Source organism: Balaenoptera physalus (genome assembly GCF_965194825.1).
Source record: "Balaenoptera physalus genome assembly, chromosome: 7".
NCBI classification, from domain to species: domain Eukaryota; kingdom Metazoa; phylum Chordata; class Mammalia; order Artiodactyla; family Balaenopteridae; genus Balaenoptera; species Balaenoptera physalus.
The window spans coordinates 112,904,512-112,924,509 of record NC_138886.1 but is presented as its reverse complement, the minus strand read 5'-3'; the positions used below and the strand labels follow the sequence as shown (position 1 = coordinate 112,924,509).

Here is a 19,998-nt window from a genome sequence, read left to right as displayed (position 1 = left end):
CAGATGCAGGTGCTTCTTGTGCGGCCTGCCAAACTCCGCTTAAGACAGCGTTAGGTGTGCCTGTGCTGCATGACGGCTGCATGAAAATACTGGTATCAGGACGGGGACAAGAACCCCTGACGCTAGGTATGCCCACAGACAGTCCATCCTGGGAGAAGGCTACGTGAAGTTTCCTGTAGAAAGGGGCTGGATGCCTGTTAGTCACAAGTTAATGAAAGTGTATTCGCTCACTTAGTATCCAAAGATGGTCACTACCAGAGCCTCTCTCTTCGAGAAGTGGGATTTTTTCCTTTCCCTTTAAATCTGGGCTGGCCCAATGACTTCCTTAACCAAAAAAAATGGGGCAGAAGTCACATCGTGGCAGGCAGTCTCTAAAATGACCCTCCAAGTTCACTGTCTCCCAGTATTCAGTCATGTGTAATCCCTTTCCCTTGAAGGTGGCGTTAGACTCGTCGGCTCTCTTCTGAGGCCGGGTTATGAAGACTAGGCTTCCATGTCAAAGGGACTCTGTCTCTGTGATCACTCTGCTGGGGGAAGAAGCAGGCTGCCACGTGATGAGCGGCCCCACGGAGAGGCCCACATGGCATGGGGAGGAACGGTGGCCCTGAGACCAACGGCCCGTGAGAAACTGAAGCCTGCCAAAAACCATACAGCGAACTTGGAAGTGACCTTCCATCCCAATTGAATCTTGAAATGATCACAGCCCCGGCTGCCACTGTAGATGCAGCTTCATGAGATGCTCTGAGCCAGAGGCAGCCAGCTGGGTCCCTTCTGGACTCCTCGCCTACAGAGACCATGAGATAACTGCTTGTTGTTTTCAGCCACTACGTTTTGTGGCTTTTTTATTACACGGCGATAAATGATGCATAGAAGATGTTCTGCAACTTCTAAGCCGAGGCCTTTCCGCCCTCCTCTTAGAGGCCAACCTTCATGCTAGGAGAAGTTCAAGGCATGCGGAGAAGCAGCAAGGTGCTCATGTGCACAGTCTCAGCCAAGCAGCCGCTACCAGCTAGAAGACAGACTCGAGGCAAGCCACCCCAGCAGCTGCCAGCCATTCAAGCCCCTCCAGCCGAGGCCCTAGACACCATGGAACAGAGAGGAGCCATCTTCTCCATGCCCTGCTGAATGTCTGACCTAGAGAATCACTGAGCAAATAAAATGGTTGTGTGAAGACACTAAATTTTGGGGTGGTGTGTTCCACCACAATAAATAACCCAGACAACCACTAATTAGTAGGATTTGCAGTAAGAGGTAACAGACCACACAGGGTATAGACCTGGGGCTTCTGACTGGTATACTAGACATCAGTGATTCATTCACAAATGGTGGACAAACTGAACAACTGGATGCATTGGGAGGCACAGGATGAGGTGCATAAGGAAACATTATCCTGTGGCTACAATCTAAAACCTAAATCCACCACTTAATGTCTTGAAAATGTGAGCCGTTAGTTAGAGTCAACAGTTTAAGCCAGACTGACCAAAGAAATCCCCTGTGTATGTCCTGCTGCAATTAGAAATGCCCAAACTAAAAAGGCTCTATAATATCAGTATCTTGGTTGTTGCTAAAAAAAGGGAGCATCAGTATTTTCCAGCATTATTTAGTTACCTGCTCACCCAAACGGGAAGAGTCTGCCAAAGCCCTGCCTCTAATAGATCTAAAAGAGAAAAGCTTTGTCAAACTGAATGGGTTATAGCAATGTCAAACATTTAGAGAAAAGCACAGTACTAATCACATGAATGTTACACTGGTAAGGAGTTAACACTGCAACAAACTACAAAAGAGCCTTTGTGATAGACAGCAGATGGTGAGCAATGCAGGCTAGACCACTTTGGGAAAGGAGTCCTTGCTCAGAAAAAAGCCTGTGAAGCATGTAACTTTACAATAAAGGCGGTCCTTTATATTAAAGCTCCCAGACCTCTCGGGCATATTATTAGGAACCACATAATATTAACACTATTCCTCTACCCAAGCAGAAGTATACAGCTATCATTCCCAATACCCATAAACAAAAAGGAACAAGAATGGGGAGAAAAAGTCTACAAACGTAGGTGTGTCAACCACATTAGCAAGGCTATCCTCCAAGACTTTAACCTGCACGTTTCGGAGACACAGGAAGACTTGACAGCGTGCACATGGGAAGAGCAACAGCACGTGCCAAATCCAAATCCTGTTCCTCCAGTGTCAGCATATCTACTGGTATCACTAGCTTCTGCCTAGGAAACGTCACCAAAAATTCACTTGCCCACAAGATCCAAACAGTGGAAACTGACTAATGGCCTATTTGGGAATATTTGAAAAACATGCATTAATTAATATAGTCATGTGATGCCAAGTGAGAGATGGGTCCAATGCACTTGATATGCAATGTACTATATAACTGGTACCTGATTCATCTATAAATGAATAAACATCAAGTCAGGGAATAAAGAGTCCTGAAGTGAGCTATGCATCAATGCCTCCACAGCAATACAGACACCACTTAGCACACATTTAGCTAATTTGATACCAAGCTAAGTAGCATTCTATGTCATCAGTGCTAGTCTGATTAATAAAGATGATGAAATTAATAAAGTTCTTGTTGTAAAGCAATATTTTATGTTGTACCTATTGTTCTTGAAAAGAAAGATATTCACCACCACCATAACAAAATCCCACTGGAACATGCACCAAAAAAGAAATATGTATGATCACAGAATATCAAAATGAAAGAAACAGAGGAATATATAGAACCCTAATAATGTGCATTTAACTAGGGAATAGTTAGGGGATAATTTATGAAAAGATATATTATGTAAAGGGATGAAACAGAAGCTATAAAAGAGCAAACAGCCTTTTCCCTTCCTTTCTGAGAAGTCCTATATTAACACATGCGACACAAACTGGTTTGCATTTGGCAGGTTTCCTGCGTCCATTAGCAAATAGGTAAGCCAAAATAAGGAAAAGCTTTTCTAGGCATTTTGGTAATGATTACAAGTCCATTACCAGACAGACTAGTTACAAATGAACCCTTTTTTTCCCAACTAGATTATAATGCAAAGAATAAAACTACCTTCACCTCAAAAGGAGGGAGATGTGTTACAGCCTGGAATACAGGCCAAGTTTCTGGGGCCCAGTAAGTAATCTCAGTCATTCGTAGTCCATTGAAACAAAACGACTGTTACTTTCTATATATGCCCACATATCATTTGATTAATCAGTGGCTCTGGGGCACAAGACCATTAATTTCAGTCCCAGGAAGCCACATCGGATGCTGTAAGTCTCAGGCACATGGATTTTTTTCACTAGTGGGGATTGTACATGTGGCTTTAGAGTCATACAACTCTGAGCTTCATGATCTAGAACGATGTCATCCCACGGTGACTCGTTTGCTCACCCTGTATTTAAGCTCTTCTCTTTTCCCCTCTTCTTTGCCTTTTTAATAGGTTTAAACAAAATGGCTATCAGCCTCTGACTTCAGTGATTTCTGTCATCAAACACTCAGACATTTTCCTCGTTTCTCATCATCATTGTTTGATCCGTCAGCCTGGTACAATTCTTGGCCAATGGCCATGTTAATTTTCTACTTGAAAGAACACAAATAGGATACTGCTTATGACGAAGGTAGTAGGGGGAGCTTGGGGAATAGCTGTTCATCTTGATGCACAGCAATTAGCTTGGCAAACAGAAACAGGAACATGATTGGATCTGATGCCTAGCCAAAACTGCCTAGAGGAAAAAAAATCATTTTGTTGGGGGTATTAAGTGGCTCTTTAAATAGTGGCTATCGACAGTTATATTTGCCCTTTTAGAAATCGTACGGGCGGTGTGACATCAGAGATCTCCAGTTTCCATGGTGATTATTAGTGATGGCATTTCAAATGTTACGGTTAAGTCCTACAGTGTAATCTTTGCACTTTACAACTTATGAGAGGGAAGAGAAAAAACTGCTCCATCTTAGCATTTTTAAAGGAAAGAATGCTTATCATCCAAGTAGATAAACATCATGGCTTTTAAGTAGATACGATCTGTTAATCTTAAACAGATGTGTGCTGATCGAAGCTACATGAGTAAGTTGATGAAAGATACTAAAGTACTTGGACTTAAGTATTAATTAACTTAATTAACTGCTTAGATTAATTAACAGCTTAGATATTTAGCAGCAATTAACTGTTATTTCCTGCCTACACATTATAAGCTGGTTGTTCTCATACTACTGATTTACCCATTTTTATATGTAGGAAAAGATGATTTTCTTACGCTGAAGCAACTAATCCTGAGTTGAGAAATAGTCTAAGTAGGGAAAAATTTGTCTTCCTCTGCAGTTAAGGACAATCCGCAGGGTGAAGACTGAGCGAGCTGCTCTGGCCCCATGTCAACATCCCTCAAAGGCAGGGTGGCATCTCCTCCTTCCTCTCTCTGCCCTCTCAGCCCATGTCCCCCGCACACAGGAGATACTCAATACATGTAGTGATTTTGATGTTGATGAAGTTAGCCATTTCATTTTTGCTTTGTTTAATTTTCACATTTAGAGTTGATGGTTAATTTTAAAACACACAGTTTACTTACTAAGACAATTTTATATACTTAAGCAGAATGAATAAACTTAAAAGTCACTCTGAGAAAGTGCTTCATTGGACTCTGATAAACAAGTTTTCAGTTTTCTCATGTAGCTATAAAGTTAGTCTTTTAAAAAAGATAAATCAGCTGTAAAATATACAGTATGTACCTTTTATTAACAAAATATATTGAGGTAACAGATAAAAACAATTTGTTTTTTAATATGGAAAAATAGACTATATGGAGTCTTTCTGACTAGTGATTCAAATCACATCTACTGTGTAGTTAATAATATTGTCTAGAGGCAGTATCAAAGATTATAAATCCAAGAAAACAGAGAAAATCTGCTGGCAAGATGAAGGGAAATCACAATGAATCAGGATGTAATTTAAAAAAAAAATTCTACATAAATGCATTCCTCTTACAGTCACAGAAACCAGAATGATAAATGATCTGTCTCTCCCTTTACTCAAGCTACTAGTTATGCCAGGACAGAATACCTAGGCCACCACTGTGTATGAGTTATGCAAAAGCCTACAGACCAGAACAAAGATGGATTTACAAATCAAGGACAAGGTCAGGAAAAAAAAAGTAGGACACGGGTCATGAAATATCACTACTTGGGACAGAAAAGGACATGCCTCCACAAATCATGGCTAGGATTAGCTACCTACGGGAAACTTTATCATCAAATACCCCAAACTAAATGAGACTGAGATCAATTACTAATGAAATTAAAGGGTCTCTTAATATGGTTTTAGAAAAGAATCTACTTCATATGTAATCAGTACAACACAGTTGGTCTTGTTGAGAACTAAAAGAAATGAAGATATTAAGGGGCAGAATTCTAGACTGTTAGAACTGTAAAAGATAACCTAACCCACTTATTTTTAGTAAAGAAATAAAGGTCCACGGAGATCAAGCAATATTATTCAAGATCACAAGGAGAGCTACTGTCAATGCAGGAATAGAATCCTAACACCCCCGTCCAAGTGTCTCTTCTTACACACCACATCTAATGAAGTCTTGTGAATAAATGCAGCACACAAGCACCAGTACTATCACAAGGAGATTTGCATTCTAAGGATCAACCTATGGAGAATAATTCACTTTTTACAAAAAACAATTAAACACACACACACACACACACAGCATTGTACTTAAATCAGAAAGACCAAAGTCAACTGAACAAATATGGAAGAAAAAAACCAACCAAAAAACACATGATAAAAAACACTTTAAATCTGCCCTCCTTGAAGTTCTGAATAATGGACACCTCAGATGTCTGATTCAGAAACTTAAATAGAACAGTAATATATTATTAAATTAGAGAAATAAAATGCATCACACACAGAGTAAATGTTCTTGGTGTTTTCATTTGAAGAGTGATCAGATCGTCAGTCAAACAGCAAGTCAAGGCCCTAGCTGGTTTCCCCAGCAGAGAGCAGTGGTGGGGAGGCTCACAGACCAGAGAGACAGGAAGTAACACAGAACTCCCTTGAGCGCCAAGAATGCATTCCAGGGCTGCTCCTGTAGAAACCCTCTGGCCAAGAGAAACCCCTGTACAGAAACCGAGTAGTCTTACTGTGACAACTAATAAGCAGAAAGGTTCTTCCCTGTTATTTTTAGCAAGTCTCTTCTTGTTATTTTAAAAGTTCTACAAGCAGATGATCTGAAATTGAGCTATTATTTAGAGTATAACAAAAAGCTAGAAAGAGGACAGATGCTGATTTCCACGTAGAAAGACACTGCTCAAAAAGCAGAAACTGAGGCTCTTACAGGCAACTGAATGTGACCTCGGGCAAGTCAGACGCCCCTCTCCGCATGTAACATTTCTAAAAAGAGACAGATATCATGAAGGCAAATTAAATATAATGGAGAAGTGAAAGAATACAGATGCCCTGGGACTTCCCTAGTGGCGCCGTGGTTAAGAATCCGTCTGCCAATGCAGGGGACATGGCTTCGAGCCCTGGTCCGGGAAGATCCCACACACTGCAGAGCAACTAAGCCCGTGCACCCAACTACTGAGCCTGCGCTCTAGAGCCCATGAGCCACAACTACTGAGCCCGCGCGCCACATCTACTGAAGCCCTCGCGCCTAGAGCCCATAGTCCGCAACAAAAGAAGCCACCGCAGTGAGAAGCCCGCACACTGCAACAGAGTAGCCCCTCTCACCGCAACTAGAGAAAGCCCGCGCGCAGCAATGAACACCCAACACAGCCAAAAAAAAAAAGAATACAGATGCCCTTCAGTTTTAAAACTGATCAAGTTCCCACAGATACCAGAAAATCACTTGATTGCATATCAGACTTTGGGAATGCAGGCACTGCCAGGGTCACAGAGAATATCTTTACCTTAGTGATTTGAAAGAGAATACTACATTTGGAAGAGAATACTAAAACCTTGCTACTCAAAGTATGGTCTGAAGACAATCAGTATAGGTTATCACTGGGTGCTGGTTAGAAATCTAGGCTTTCAGGCCCCACCCCAGACCTAATGAGTCAGAATCTGCATTTTAACAAGATCTCCAGATGATTCACAAGCACATTAACGCTTGGGAAGTACTGTACTGAAAACACTGACAGTGCACTGGCAAAGGAGGCCACTGAAATTTTGGGTAATCCACAGGTGCACATGTACAAAGAGTTCTGAGTCGGTCTGGCCCTTTCCTGGTACCAGGAAAGGTTGACTTCTGATCAACCACAGGCTAAACAATCAAGAAGTAAACATTTTTTTATTACAAATATCGGCACCAGTCAGGTGAGCCTCATTTAGTTCCTACTTCTTTAGTGTGATTAAAGATAACACAGAAAAAACAGAGAACAGACTGTGGTTGCCCAGGGGGGAGGGGGAGCGGGAAGGAGAGGGATGGTCTGGGAGTTTGGGGTTAGTAGATACAAACTGTTACATTCAGAATGGATAAACAACAAGGTCCTACTGTATATCACAGGTAACTATATCCAATCTCCTGGAATAAACCATAATGGAAAAGAATATAAAAAAGAATGTATATATGTGTATAACTGAGTCACTTTGCTGTACAGCAGAAATTAGTACAACATTGTAAATCAACTGTACTTCAATTAAAAGAATATTAAAGATAACACAGAAACATAGAGAGAGCTAGCCATGTTAAAAAATGCTTTATTATCTGTCTGGATAATGCCAAAAACCATAGCCAGACTGAATAATCGATTAAGTGAGCCTGGGTCATTACATTTCCGTATTTGGAATCATTGAAATCTGGGGAAAGGTACTGATTTATTGATTGGCAACAACTTACTGATTTTTTTTAAAAAAAGTGTCGTTTCAACTTTCATTTAATAATGCCATAGTCTAATGGGAAAACAAATTCTGCAGGGAAAATAACCTGAATCTTGATCATGGCTTTCACCATGTTAGCTTCTTATTGAGAATAGCAAAGTTTGTGAGGATATGACACTCTAGAGTATGAGTGAAAGGGTGCATATGCGTTATTTCTTGCTCCACTTACAGCAGGCCTTCCTTTACACGCCCACTTCTCCACTTATCTGATGTCCTAGGCAAGGTAAGGGGAAAGCTTCCAAACAGGGGAAATCTGTTCCCCAGGAACAAAGTCATTGAAAACAATTTTTAAGGAGCAAGGAACTCTGCCTTTAAACATCTTATACTGGCAAGTAGGTTCTATTTTAATTTCCAGAATGATACTGACAAATCTCCACACTGACTTATGATTTTCTTAGATCCATATCATCAAATTTCATTTTTCCCAGACAGAGTAACTGGGCACAAAGCACAGGAGACCAGTGTGACACACCACGAGGAAGACAGGATATAGATTACTGGCCTTGCCACTCAAGAGATGGAGAGCTTCTGCAAGCTCTATTCCGCCAAACTGCTTACAGGAAGTTTCTTTGTGCTTGAGCACCAGTCTTTCCCTATTTGGCTCTGCGCAATTTTGAACATAATAATCATAAATGGGGGCAAGAGAGGCCTGAGGTGCTTTTCATTGTGGAACCAAGTTAAAAATGTGAACAAATCATGAACTCTGCCCTCCCCCAGTTACCTGATATAACAGCTATCTTCCCAGATCCATGTTCTTCTCTAGCTATTCTTTCTGCTTCCTCCATTAGTAGCATGCCAAATCCCTGTAAGAGGCAATGGAGGGGTTAGGGAATTAAGAAGGGAAGAAGTCATTAAGAGGGGTCCATAAAACAAGAAGGGTAATATTTCGTAGCTGCTAAACTCTTTTAAAATAAGAGTGACAAAAAACCATTTACGGGTGTAAGGAAAAGTTTCACTATTCAATTATACCAAAAGCACACTGTAGCAGACTAGGAATAACTCTGCAACAAAAGCCATCAAAAGGTATTCTGTGGATGATGTAATCTGGTCACAGCAAGGGGGTAATTGCCTCTCAACTTGTCTCTTTTTAAACAAGTTCTAGGCAATCTCCAGGTGATGAAAGTCTGGGGCATGTACTCTTGTATTATTAGTCACCCCTTCAATTTCTAAAAAGCTTTTTGAAACCAGGCAATATTCTTAAATCACCAATATGGGGGTTTATGCTACATCCACCATTAACAGTTTTAACCTATTCTCCTGAAATTTAAAAAAGTGAGTTATTTATTTAGGTTGTTTGGGGGAGTGGAATAGTGTTCCACTATATATATCACATAGCTTGCTTGTCTTTACGAAGTGCTTTAACATTTCATAAGTGCTTTCTTTCAAATAATCATCTCCTTCAATCCCAAAATAGTTGAATCATACGAAATTGCCAGTATTAGACCATTTCTGACTTTCAAAAATAGCAATTTCATATGGTTCAGTCTATTATTATATTCCACTTGACTGAGTCTCAATTTGTCTCTCCCTCCCCCTCCCTCCCTCACACCCAAAGGGGAGCAATTTAAAGAGAAAACATCTCTGAACAACTCTAGTATTATACTGGTTCCTCTGTTTCTACACTTCCCGAATTTCCCCTCTCCTTTTCCTCTGCTCCCACCCTTGCCCCGTTCTTTTCTCTTTTCCTCCTTTGAGCAATTTCTTAATCATAGTCAAATAGAAATGGAATACAGGATACCTGATGCTGAAATTTAGTGGGATCCCGACTGCTGACGGGGACGACACTTCCATACACATGCAGCTCTCGGACTATGGACACCCCCCCGACCAATTCGAAACGGAATGTCTCCTCTGAGCACTTCCGTAATCTCAGGAGGCCAATCAAAATGTCTTGATCGGGGTCTTCATAGGATAAGAACGTCTCCCAGCCACCATTTGCAACATAATCTCTTCTTACCAATTCAACCTGTTTCATAAAAAGCCACGCAAAAACTTTTTTTTTTTTTAAATTAGAGAACAAAGCGCATTTCTATGATTATATATGTTTATTTAGACTAATATCCACGATTAGGGATAAAGAATAAACAACCACAAATTATGTTTCTTTTTACTTGTCTCCTCTCAATAGCACTGAACGAGAGTTCATGACTTGTTCGTGGACTATATAAGAGGAAACCAGTTTTTACAACTTCATAAATATTTGCACCTCATTAACTTTGTGATTCTTACAGAGTTTGGCGCAGTAAATGCTTCCGTGCATTTAAATCTGATCCTCCATGAAGAGTCCCTAAGGTAAGATTATACATTATGTCACGTGTGCAGCGCTTGGGCGCACCCTGAGGCCCCAGGACTGTCAGGTACTCAATGGTGTTCTCTCCTAGTCCTTACCTCCTCCACCAAAACCTGCTTCTAGGGGAAAAATGTGTTATTGGTTACTTATTCCTTGATGGAATTTTTTTAAAAAGCATCCCACAGGACCTTTCAAATAGTATGCCTAGTTATGAGATTAACATGTTAAAGAAAATCCAATCGCCGGAGAGGGGCTTTTGGGGAAGCTTTTGTGTTAGCAATCTACATGGGCTTTTGATTCTTGCTTCCTGCTCAAGTGTCCCTTGTACTTTGCATAAATATAAGCAAAATGCATGCAGAGAAAGCTACATATGTGGGCAGGGTCACACCCAGATACACTCTGAAAATGGGCGGACTGGACCCACAGTGAGGTGAATAAACAGACTAATACTGACATTCCTCCTCAACTTAATGTTTGCTGAATAACTGGATTGCACAAGAATTTGGCAAAATGAGTAACTATGCTTGGGTCTACTTTTTTCCTCAAAAGGTCCAAAATGTGAAAAATGTCAATCAAGTAAACAATTCATTTTGAGAACGGAAATATCAATGCAGATCTACTCTAGCCTTTCTCAAATGGGCTCCCACACGACAGCTAACCCCCACAGAAAATCTGGCAAACAGCTAACACGATGTCATTCTAGGAGAGAAGTTAATTCATCACAAACACGTTGTATGGAACCCCAGTTGATATGGCTGATCTATTTGCTTGATTACCACCAAGAGGCAATAATTTAACAGTTGCACACAGAGATAAGCACATGACACTCAGCCACTAGTCACATTTGGCTATTTACATTTGAATTACTTGAAATTAAATAAAATTAAAAACTAAGTTCTTCTTTGCACTAGCCACATTTCAAGTCACATGTGACTGGTAGCTGATATCCTATTAGATGGCACAGATTATAGAACATTTCCAACACTACGGAAAGTTCTACTGGACAGTGCTGATCTACAATGTTCAAACTTGGCTTTCCTAACCTGGCTCTTCTAGAGTTGAGCCACCCTCGTATCTGGCTTTCCTGGCTTGACCTCATTCTCAGTTACCCTTTGCTCTTAGTTTACTCATTAACTTCTAGGGTTTGGTCCTACTGGTAAGCAGGTGTAGGCCCAAGCTTGACAAAGATTAATGAACAGGACCCAATCTCTCTATAAAATGAAGAAACTAACCTGGTATGGACGCACTTTGTGATGAATTTCTTGGATTCCAACCTCTCTGGTTCTCACATCTCGACACTGCCAAGAAAAAAGAAAGGAAAGAAAGAAAGAAAAGAAAGAAAGAAAAAAAAGTGGGAAGGGGGGCAAATATAAAACGGGTAACTAATTCAATTTTTATTGAAACTTCTCCACCAAATCCTGGGCTCAAAATTAAGTTTGGACATAATTTACCTTGAGATAAAAGAAATGAATTAAAAATGAAGCCATCTTTAATAAACCTGAGAATAGGGAAAAACAAACTAGAAATACATGAAGTTGGTACAGTATCGCTTTTAAAATAAGTTTAGAATCCAAAGGAGATCAATATATAATACTGAAAGTAAAGAACATACATTCTAAAATCTGAAAATCCAGAGGATATAACTGTATCTGAAACTGTAATCCAAAACTATGTCTACTGAAGAGTAAGAACTGAGTTCCTAATTTTTTAAAACCTTCACCATTTTATGGCAGTTAACATTTTTAGCATCACCATACTCGTATCATTTTAGGAATGTCAGAAAGAGGGAAGCTAAGACTGCTGTTTTTTTGCAGAGAAGGGCTCTGTGGAAGAAAGGATGGGAGGGAGGGAGGAAGGAAGGGAAGGAAGAAGAATGGAAAGAAAGAACCTTGAGCTATTTATTATACAATCTGAACCATGGTCGCAGATTGGCTCTTTGAGCATCATCCCTGGGAAGCACAAAGCTGCCTGTGGATGATACGGAAGCAGTGCCTGGTCTGCACGGCCAAGCTATGTGATGTAACTCTTGCTTCTATTCCACAACCCAGTGTGCAGGTTACACAGCCTGACATTTATAATTACAGTAACTATTATATGCCCTATGGTATATTTTCCCCTATAGAACTGTAAAAATTATTTCCAGGATTCTAACATTTTCCATCAGTGAGAAAAGATCGCCATAGGAAATCTGATGATGTCATGCAGCTATACTACTAATAGTATATTGAGTAGATATATGGATGGGATTCCATGAGAACAATAAGAGCTCATTATTCAGTTCTATAAGAACTAAGCTATTTCCATGCCCCGGGAACCCATATTACATGCTCTTAATGAACACTTGCATGCTTTTTTTCTTTTTTTTGGAGGGGAGGGGAATGCTTTTTAAGGCAGAGATTGGTGTGGGCTTATTTTCTAGTAAAGACACTGCCTGTGTGAACTAGACGTCTTTTGGTGTGACTGAATGCCAGTCTTTAGACTCAATCCCAGCTTACCTTACGAGGGGCTATCACGGTTTAGGAGGGGTACAGGGTTAAAAACAGTGGCCGGTTGACGAGGTGAGCAGGCTCAGCAGGCCAGGGGGCACTCCGGCAGCGGTATCCGCAGGAGGAGGAGGGGCTGGGAAGCTGAGCAGGCGCACACTCGTGTTTGGGGCTATTCACTACTGTACAGACATTTGCTGTTTTTCTAGGACTGAAATTTCTCTTTTTGGCGGGGGGGAGGGTAGAATAAGCCATAATGTTCACAAACTCTCCTAGGGACAAACAATTTTCTGAAAAATTTTCTCCATAATATATCGACAGAGAACAAAATGTTCTGGGTAGGTCCACAAACACGATATGCAGTCCTCTCAACGACGTCTTTCGAAGTGTGGTCCATGTTTGCACGGTGCGTGAGAACCTCCCACAGCTCCATCCCAGATGGAGTGAATGAGAATCTTTGAAGGCAGAGGCCAGGAATCAGTGCTCAGGCCTAGACACCCTCCTGGCCTTTTCTCTTTAGCAGCTCTGAGAAATAGCTCCTAGGGCACTGAGTTTCAAACCTTATCTTGATTTCAGAATCATCTACAGAGACTGTCAAATTGCAGATTCCTGGGCTCTTTCAGGGAAAGCAGAAAGGAGGTGCTTAGTAAATATTTGTGAAATAAATGAGTGAGTGAATAGACATGGGGGTGGGGCAGGACAAGGGAGACTGGTATATCTGGGCAATAACATTGCTAATTATTTCAGCATGTAAGCCTTGTTTCTTCAAATGTTGTATTCTTCTCTAACCACTAGTCAAGAATCGAACACACAATACTTCAAAAAAAAAAAAAGTTTTTTTTAAAAAGGAGTTGAACACATAGTTGGCAATCTGAGAAGGCAGAAAAAACCACCATTAAACTGACAAACCTACGCTCTTTTAGAAGAAAGCAGAGGGGTGTAGGGGATAGGATGCAGACTTTGCAACCACTAGCTTCAATTTCAACGTGTTATACGGTAAGAATGGCTTCAATACATGAAAGCTTTTTGACCAAACCTGTAAGTTTGTAATGTGATAGTATCACAGGTTTTCGTGTCTCAGGTTACTTTGATCTCAACAGTTATGGTCAGACTCTTACCTGTATTCCAAGGTCTTTCATTCTTGCAAACGCCAGCTCTCTCAAGTTACCATGCTCTACTCCTGAGCTGACTAAGGGCATTGGAATATCTCTGTAGGAGAAAAACATCAGCTGTTGCAAAATATAAGTCATTCTCTACAGCAGTAAGGCAGGGATATTTAAAAAAAAAAAAAACAAAAACAAAACAAAACCACCCCTTCCCCACCTCAAAACCTACCAGGAAAGCAGAGGTTAAATATTCTAACCCGAAAGCAAGGTTCACAGCTTTTCTACCTCCCAGTTTTTCCATCTATGAAATTACAATGTTCACCTATCACTCAGGGTTTTTGTAAGAAACATCTGATGAAAACACTTTATAAGATTACAGAGTACAAAACAAATGTCCAATAACCATTAGTAATGATTTTTGGCTGAAGAGACAGACATCTGTACTAAACAAAACAAGAAATAAAACTGTTTTTTACAAAATCCATTTTAAGAGGAGAAATAAAAATTATTATTAACACACTGATTTATAGCTTACAAACACTTTCCCATACAGTTGCTGAATGACAAGTAATCAGGAAGCGCGAAAGCCTGGCTTAGACAACTGGTCTCAAAGAATAAATTTTTTCCCATTTCCTAAAAATCTAAATTAGAAGTGACCCTGCATTCGAAGAATAAGAACTTGCCTAAAGATGAGAGTAGATAAAATTTATTTCCTGGCATTAATATAGTGTAAAGTGCCTGGCATCAAGGAAACGTCAATCAAAAGTTGAAATTATGAGTTTCATTTTAGTAGCCCTCACTATCCCTTCTAGACAAAAATCAGTATCTAAAGACAAGACAGTTTAAAAAAAAAAACTTAAAGTAAGAATATGCTCAGCACATCTCCAGTTTAAAGACAAATCCCCAATTTCTTTTGTCTAACATTTGGTTGATTTAGAAGACTTGAAGAATACGTCATTTATCTTTTCTTCTCATTTTTGCTTTTGAATCAGCTTGAGTCTTTTCCTTCTCTTTTCACTTATCCCTCCAAACATTAAGTAAATACAATTAGCTAATTCATCCATTTGATTCTAATAAGATACTCCCCAATCACTCAAAAAAGTATCAAAAGCCAATTGATTAGCATTAAAAACTATACACAATAAATCTATCAGGCTCTGGAAGCAACTATAAAGCACTGATAAGCCAAAATTCTTTAAGAGAAAGACATACCAGGGAGTTCAAAGTGAGAGCAACATAAAAAACATATTTTAGAGTGATTAGTTAATAGATATGGTTTACTCATACTTTCTAGTAAAATAAACTTTGTCTTTGGAACTATAATTTCTTAAAATCAAATTCATCTTAAATTAGTAAGCAGATGAAACTGAAAGAAGGCTAGTGAACTAAAAAGTATAGTTTATTTTAGCAAGAAATGTACAAACAACTGTTTTAAATATTTTACTATTTCATATTATATAAGCCAAAGTTAGTCTTCCAAATGTCCCTTTTAACCCTGAAATATTTTATAAATTACTCACAAATACATGTGTATAGTTTCACAACAAAGTAAAATTTTGAACGCTGTTATACGTCATATGAAATTAATCTGATAAAACCAATGGCAACCACTGTTAGTGATAGGGACGAAGTAAAGGGACAAATTAGGCAATTAAATAGTTAATCCCACTAGGGGATTGTAAGTAAAGAAGAAAGTATGGGAGACCTCTGTAAGTTAATGGTCATTCAAGAAAGCAGGTTTGGAGCTTCCCTGGTGGCGCAGTGGTTGAGAATCTGCCTGCCGGTGCAGGGGACACAGGTTCGAGCCCTGGTCTGGGAGGATCCCACATGCCACGGAGCAACTAGGCCCGTGAGCCACAACTGCTGAGCCTGCGCGTCTGGAGCCTGTGCTCCGCAACAAGAGAGGCCGCGATGGTGAGAGGCCCGCGCAACGCGATGAAGAGTGGCCCCCGCTTGCCACAACTAGAGAAAGCCCTCGCACAGAAACGAAGACCCAACACAGCCATAAATAAATAAAAATAAATTAAAAAAAAAAAAAAAAAAAGCAGGTTTGCTTAACCACAAAGCCAAGCAGGCCTGCTTAGCAACAAAACCCAAGCAGCAGAAGCATGAGACAAGCCCCAAAACAATAAAAACAATGGTGACGTGAGACCCACATCCTGCCCAGTGAGCTCAGTAAGTCAATGATCCCTAGGACATGCTCTCTGCACACATAAAAAACAGTACTTTATGGAAAGGTGACATTTCAAAGTGAAAGACCTGAAATAATTTTTCCATAGTGCCATGACAGTCCTAGCTTGACCATGTAGGGACAAGAAAACTACCCTGCCCAATCTGGAGGAGGAGCTGATGATGGATGCGTGATGTCTACTCAAGAATGAGGAAGAAGGTGGTCTTTTCACCCTCCCCACTTTTCCTTTGATTACAAAACTGTAGCCCACTAAGTTCTCAGGGCGTGGCACCTTCTTGCCCACCTGCTTGTAAGCCTCACAAGTGTCCTATTCTAATAAATCACTGCTTATCTATCACTTTGACTCTCGCTGAATTCTTTCTGCACTGAGACATAAAAGACCGGGCTCCATGGAGCCCCCCTGAAACGACACTTATCGGTTTCGGCAGTACCCATTACGTGAGATACATTTGATTCTTGTTTTTCATGGCAGTGAAGTCCTATAATGTGCTATGAACACTGAATTAGCGAATACTGAAGCACTGCTCCTATGGAAAATGCAGGGTTAGGTTCCTGTGAGCCTTCAGTCCATTTTCTCCAACAGATCAACACGTAACCTTGTTTTATGTGTGTTTCCAGCTAAAAACACTTTATTTAACACAGAATTGATTTGGTAACATTGCACTTGTGGCCAATAGCACTATAATTCATGCTGCAATGAAGCTTATCTAACACATTTATTTTCTTTGTAAGACACATCACAGCCTTCTTGTACACAGAACACTAGATAGCACCTCAGCACTACATGTGGGGGCCATTTTAAACAGCAAAATCAACAAAAAGCGTAAAAATGTGAAAAATGTGTATTAAATGGACGGTGAAAGGACACTTGTTACAGTATGAGAGCTGAAACAAGTCCACTGCATCATGCCAATATCCTGTTCCTCACCAACCCTCCAACTACCAGACTAGCATCCACCGATGACTCCTTCTGTATCACCGTCCGTAGAATAGACAACAATGGTGATTATCTATTTCTACCATCCCTTCTGCATTTATTAGTTGAGCTTGTATTTTAAGAATGTTCCCTTCTCTATTTATTCATTTATTTATAAATGCATAGATTTCTATTTTATTCAATGAGCTGTAATCTGATATTAACATTATTTATTTTGTTGCTTACATTAGATTTGGTCAGTGGGCATGCACTTAGGCTGGCTTTGGGGTCCTTCTGACATGTTCCCACCATTGTTTGAATATTTCTTTACTTTCTGGAACAACAAGATGTTCCAGGTTGATCTTATATGTTTGCTGCCCCAGCCCTAGAATTGGCCATTTATCCAAGCATCCCTGATTCCTTTTAGTGGAGAGTGGTATTTAGAAACCAAGGTCTGAGCACTCATTGTGCTCATTACTATTGAGGTATCATTGCCTCTAGACCCTTTCAGTGTACACAACTAAGAAATTTACATTATGTATATACATATGTGTATATATATTTATATTCATATATTCATATACATAAACATTATAACTGTTTCTATATATAAATTTTAAAAGCTGTGAGATCATGTTGATAATTACAATTCTAACCCAGCGCCTCAGTGTTCTTTTCAGCTTTCTACCCTTCAATGTCTGTAAATCCCTTTGGACAGTGAGAAATCTGGCTCTCTTATCTTTAGTATATTTATTTGTTTGCTAAATCAAACAACTTATTTGCTCAATATAACCAATCTCCCAACTACTCTCGTTGCCACCTCTGCACTCACTACTCTTACTCTCCATTTCTTCAGATGCCAGGCATGCTGCTGTCAATACCTCTGTGGCACTGCCTCCGGAGGTGATGGGAAGGGGAGATGAAGGGAAAGAAAGATGGGCTCTACAAATATTTTTAATAATGAACTGGTCCTTTTTTTTTTTTTTTTTAACATTTTTATTGGAGTATAACTCCTTTACAATGGTGTGTTAGTTTCTGCTTTATAACAAAGTGAATCAGCTATATATATACATATATCCCTATATCTCTTCCCTCTTGCGTCTCCCTCCCACCCTCCCTATCCCACCCTTCTAGGTGGTCACAAAGCACCAAGTTAGTGCTTCCCACTAGCTATCTATTTTACATTTGGTAGTATATATAAGTCCATGCCACTCTCTCACTTCGTTCCAGCTTACCCTTCCCCCTCCCCATGCCCTCAAGTCCATTCTCTACGTCTGCGTCTTTATTCCTGTCCTGCCCCTAGGTTCTTCAGAATCATTTTTTTTTTAAGACTCCATATATATGTGTTAGCATACAGTATTTATTTTTCTCTTTCTGACTTACTTCACTCTGTCCATCCACCTCACTACAAATAACTCAATTTCGTTTATTTTTATGGCTGAGTAATATTCCACTGTATATATGTGCCACATCTTCTTTATCCATTCATCTGTCAATGGACACTTAGGTTGCTTCCATCTCCTGGCTATTGTAAATAGAGCTGCAATGAACATTGTGGTACATGACTCTTTCGAATTATGGGTTTCTCCGGGTATATGCCCAGTAGTGGGATTGTTGGGTTGTATGGTAGTTCTATTTTAAGTTTTTTAAGGAACTTCCATACTGTTCTCCATAGTGGCTGTATCAATTTACATTCCCACCAACAGTGCAAGAGGGTTCCCTTTTCTTCACACCCTCTCCAGCATTTATTGTTTGTAGATTTTTCGATGATGGCCATTCTGACTGGTGTGAGGTGATACCTCATTGTAGTTTTGATTTGCATTTCTCTAATGATTAGTGATGTTGAGCATCCTTTCATGTGTTTGTTGGCAATCTGTATATCTTCTTTGGACAAATGTCTATTTAGGTCTTCTGCCCATTTTTGGATTGGGTTGTTTTTTTGATATTGAGCTACATGAGGTGCTTGTATATTTTGGAGATTAATCCTTTGTCAGTTGCTTCATTTGCAAATACTTTCTTCCATTCTGAGGGTGGTCTTTTCGCCTTGTTTATGGTTTCCTTCGCTGTGCAAAAGTTTTTAAGCTTCATTAGGTCCCATTTGTTTATTTTTGTTCTTATTTCCATTACTCTAGGAGGTGGGTCAAAAAGGATCTTGTTGTGATTTATATGTCATAGAGTGTTCTGCCTATGTTTTCCTCTAAGAGTTTTATAGTGTCTGGCCTTACATTTAGGTCTTTAATCCATTTTGAGTTTATTTTTGTATATGGTGTTAGGGAGTGTTCTAATTTCATTCTTTTACATGTAGCTGTCCGGTTTTCCCAGCACCACTTATTGAACAGGCTGTCTTTTCTCTATTGTATATTCTTGCCTCCTTTGTCACAGATACAGTGACCATATGTGTGTGGGTTTATCTCTGGGCTTTCTATCCTGTTCCATTGATCTATATTTCTGTTTCTGTGCCAGTACCATACTGTCTTGATTACTGTAGCTTTGTAGTGTAGTCTGAAGTCTGGGAGCCTGATTCCTCCAGCTCCGTTCTTTCTCAAAATTGCTTTGGCTATTCGGGGTCTTTTGCGTTTCCATACAAATTGTAAAATTTTTTGTTCTAGTTCTGTGAAAAATGCCTTTGGTATCTTGACAGGGATTGCACTGAATCTGTAGATTGCTTTGGGTAGTATAGTCATTTTCACAATGTTGATTCTTCCAATCCAAGAACATGGTATATCGCTCCATCTGTTTATATCATCTTTAATTTCTTTCATCAGTGTCTTATAGTTTTCTGCATACAGGTCTTTTGTCTCCTTAGGTGGGTTTATTCCTAGGTATTTTATTCTTTTTGTTGCAATGGTAAATGGGAGTGTTTCCTTAATTTCTCTTTCAGATTTTTCATCATTAGTGTATAGGAATGCAAGAGATTTCTGTGCATTAATTTTGTATCCTGCTACTTTACCAAATTCATTGATTAGCTCTAGTAGTTTTCTGGTAGCATCTTTAGGATTCTCTATGCATACTATCATGTCATCTGCAAACAGTGACAGCTTTACTTCTTTTCCGATTTGCATTCCTTTTATTTTTTTCTTCTCTGATTGCTGTGGCTAAAACTTCCAAAACTATGTTGAACAACAGTGGTGAGAGTGGACAACCTTGTCT

General features: G+C 39.7%; 1 protein-coding gene across 1 annotated transcript in view; it reads right to left on the bottom strand.

The window, feature by feature from the left end:
* Nucleotides 1-19,998, bottom strand: part of ELP3 (elongator acetyltransferase complex subunit 3) — a 101,692-nt gene that overhangs the window by 19,286 nt on the left and 62,408 nt on the right. The window contains exons 11-14 of the mRNA XM_082468977.1: nucleotides 13,754-13,844; nucleotides 11,385-11,450; nucleotides 9,601-9,828; nucleotides 8,584-8,665 (exon numbers count right to left, since the gene is read on the bottom strand). Of these exons, the coding sequence (XP_082325103.1) occupies nucleotides 8,584-8,665; nucleotides 9,601-9,828; nucleotides 11,385-11,450; nucleotides 13,754-13,844 (467 nt within the window). The remainder of the gene's footprint in view (nucleotides 1-8,583; nucleotides 8,666-9,600; nucleotides 9,829-11,384; nucleotides 11,451-13,753; nucleotides 13,845-19,998) is intronic.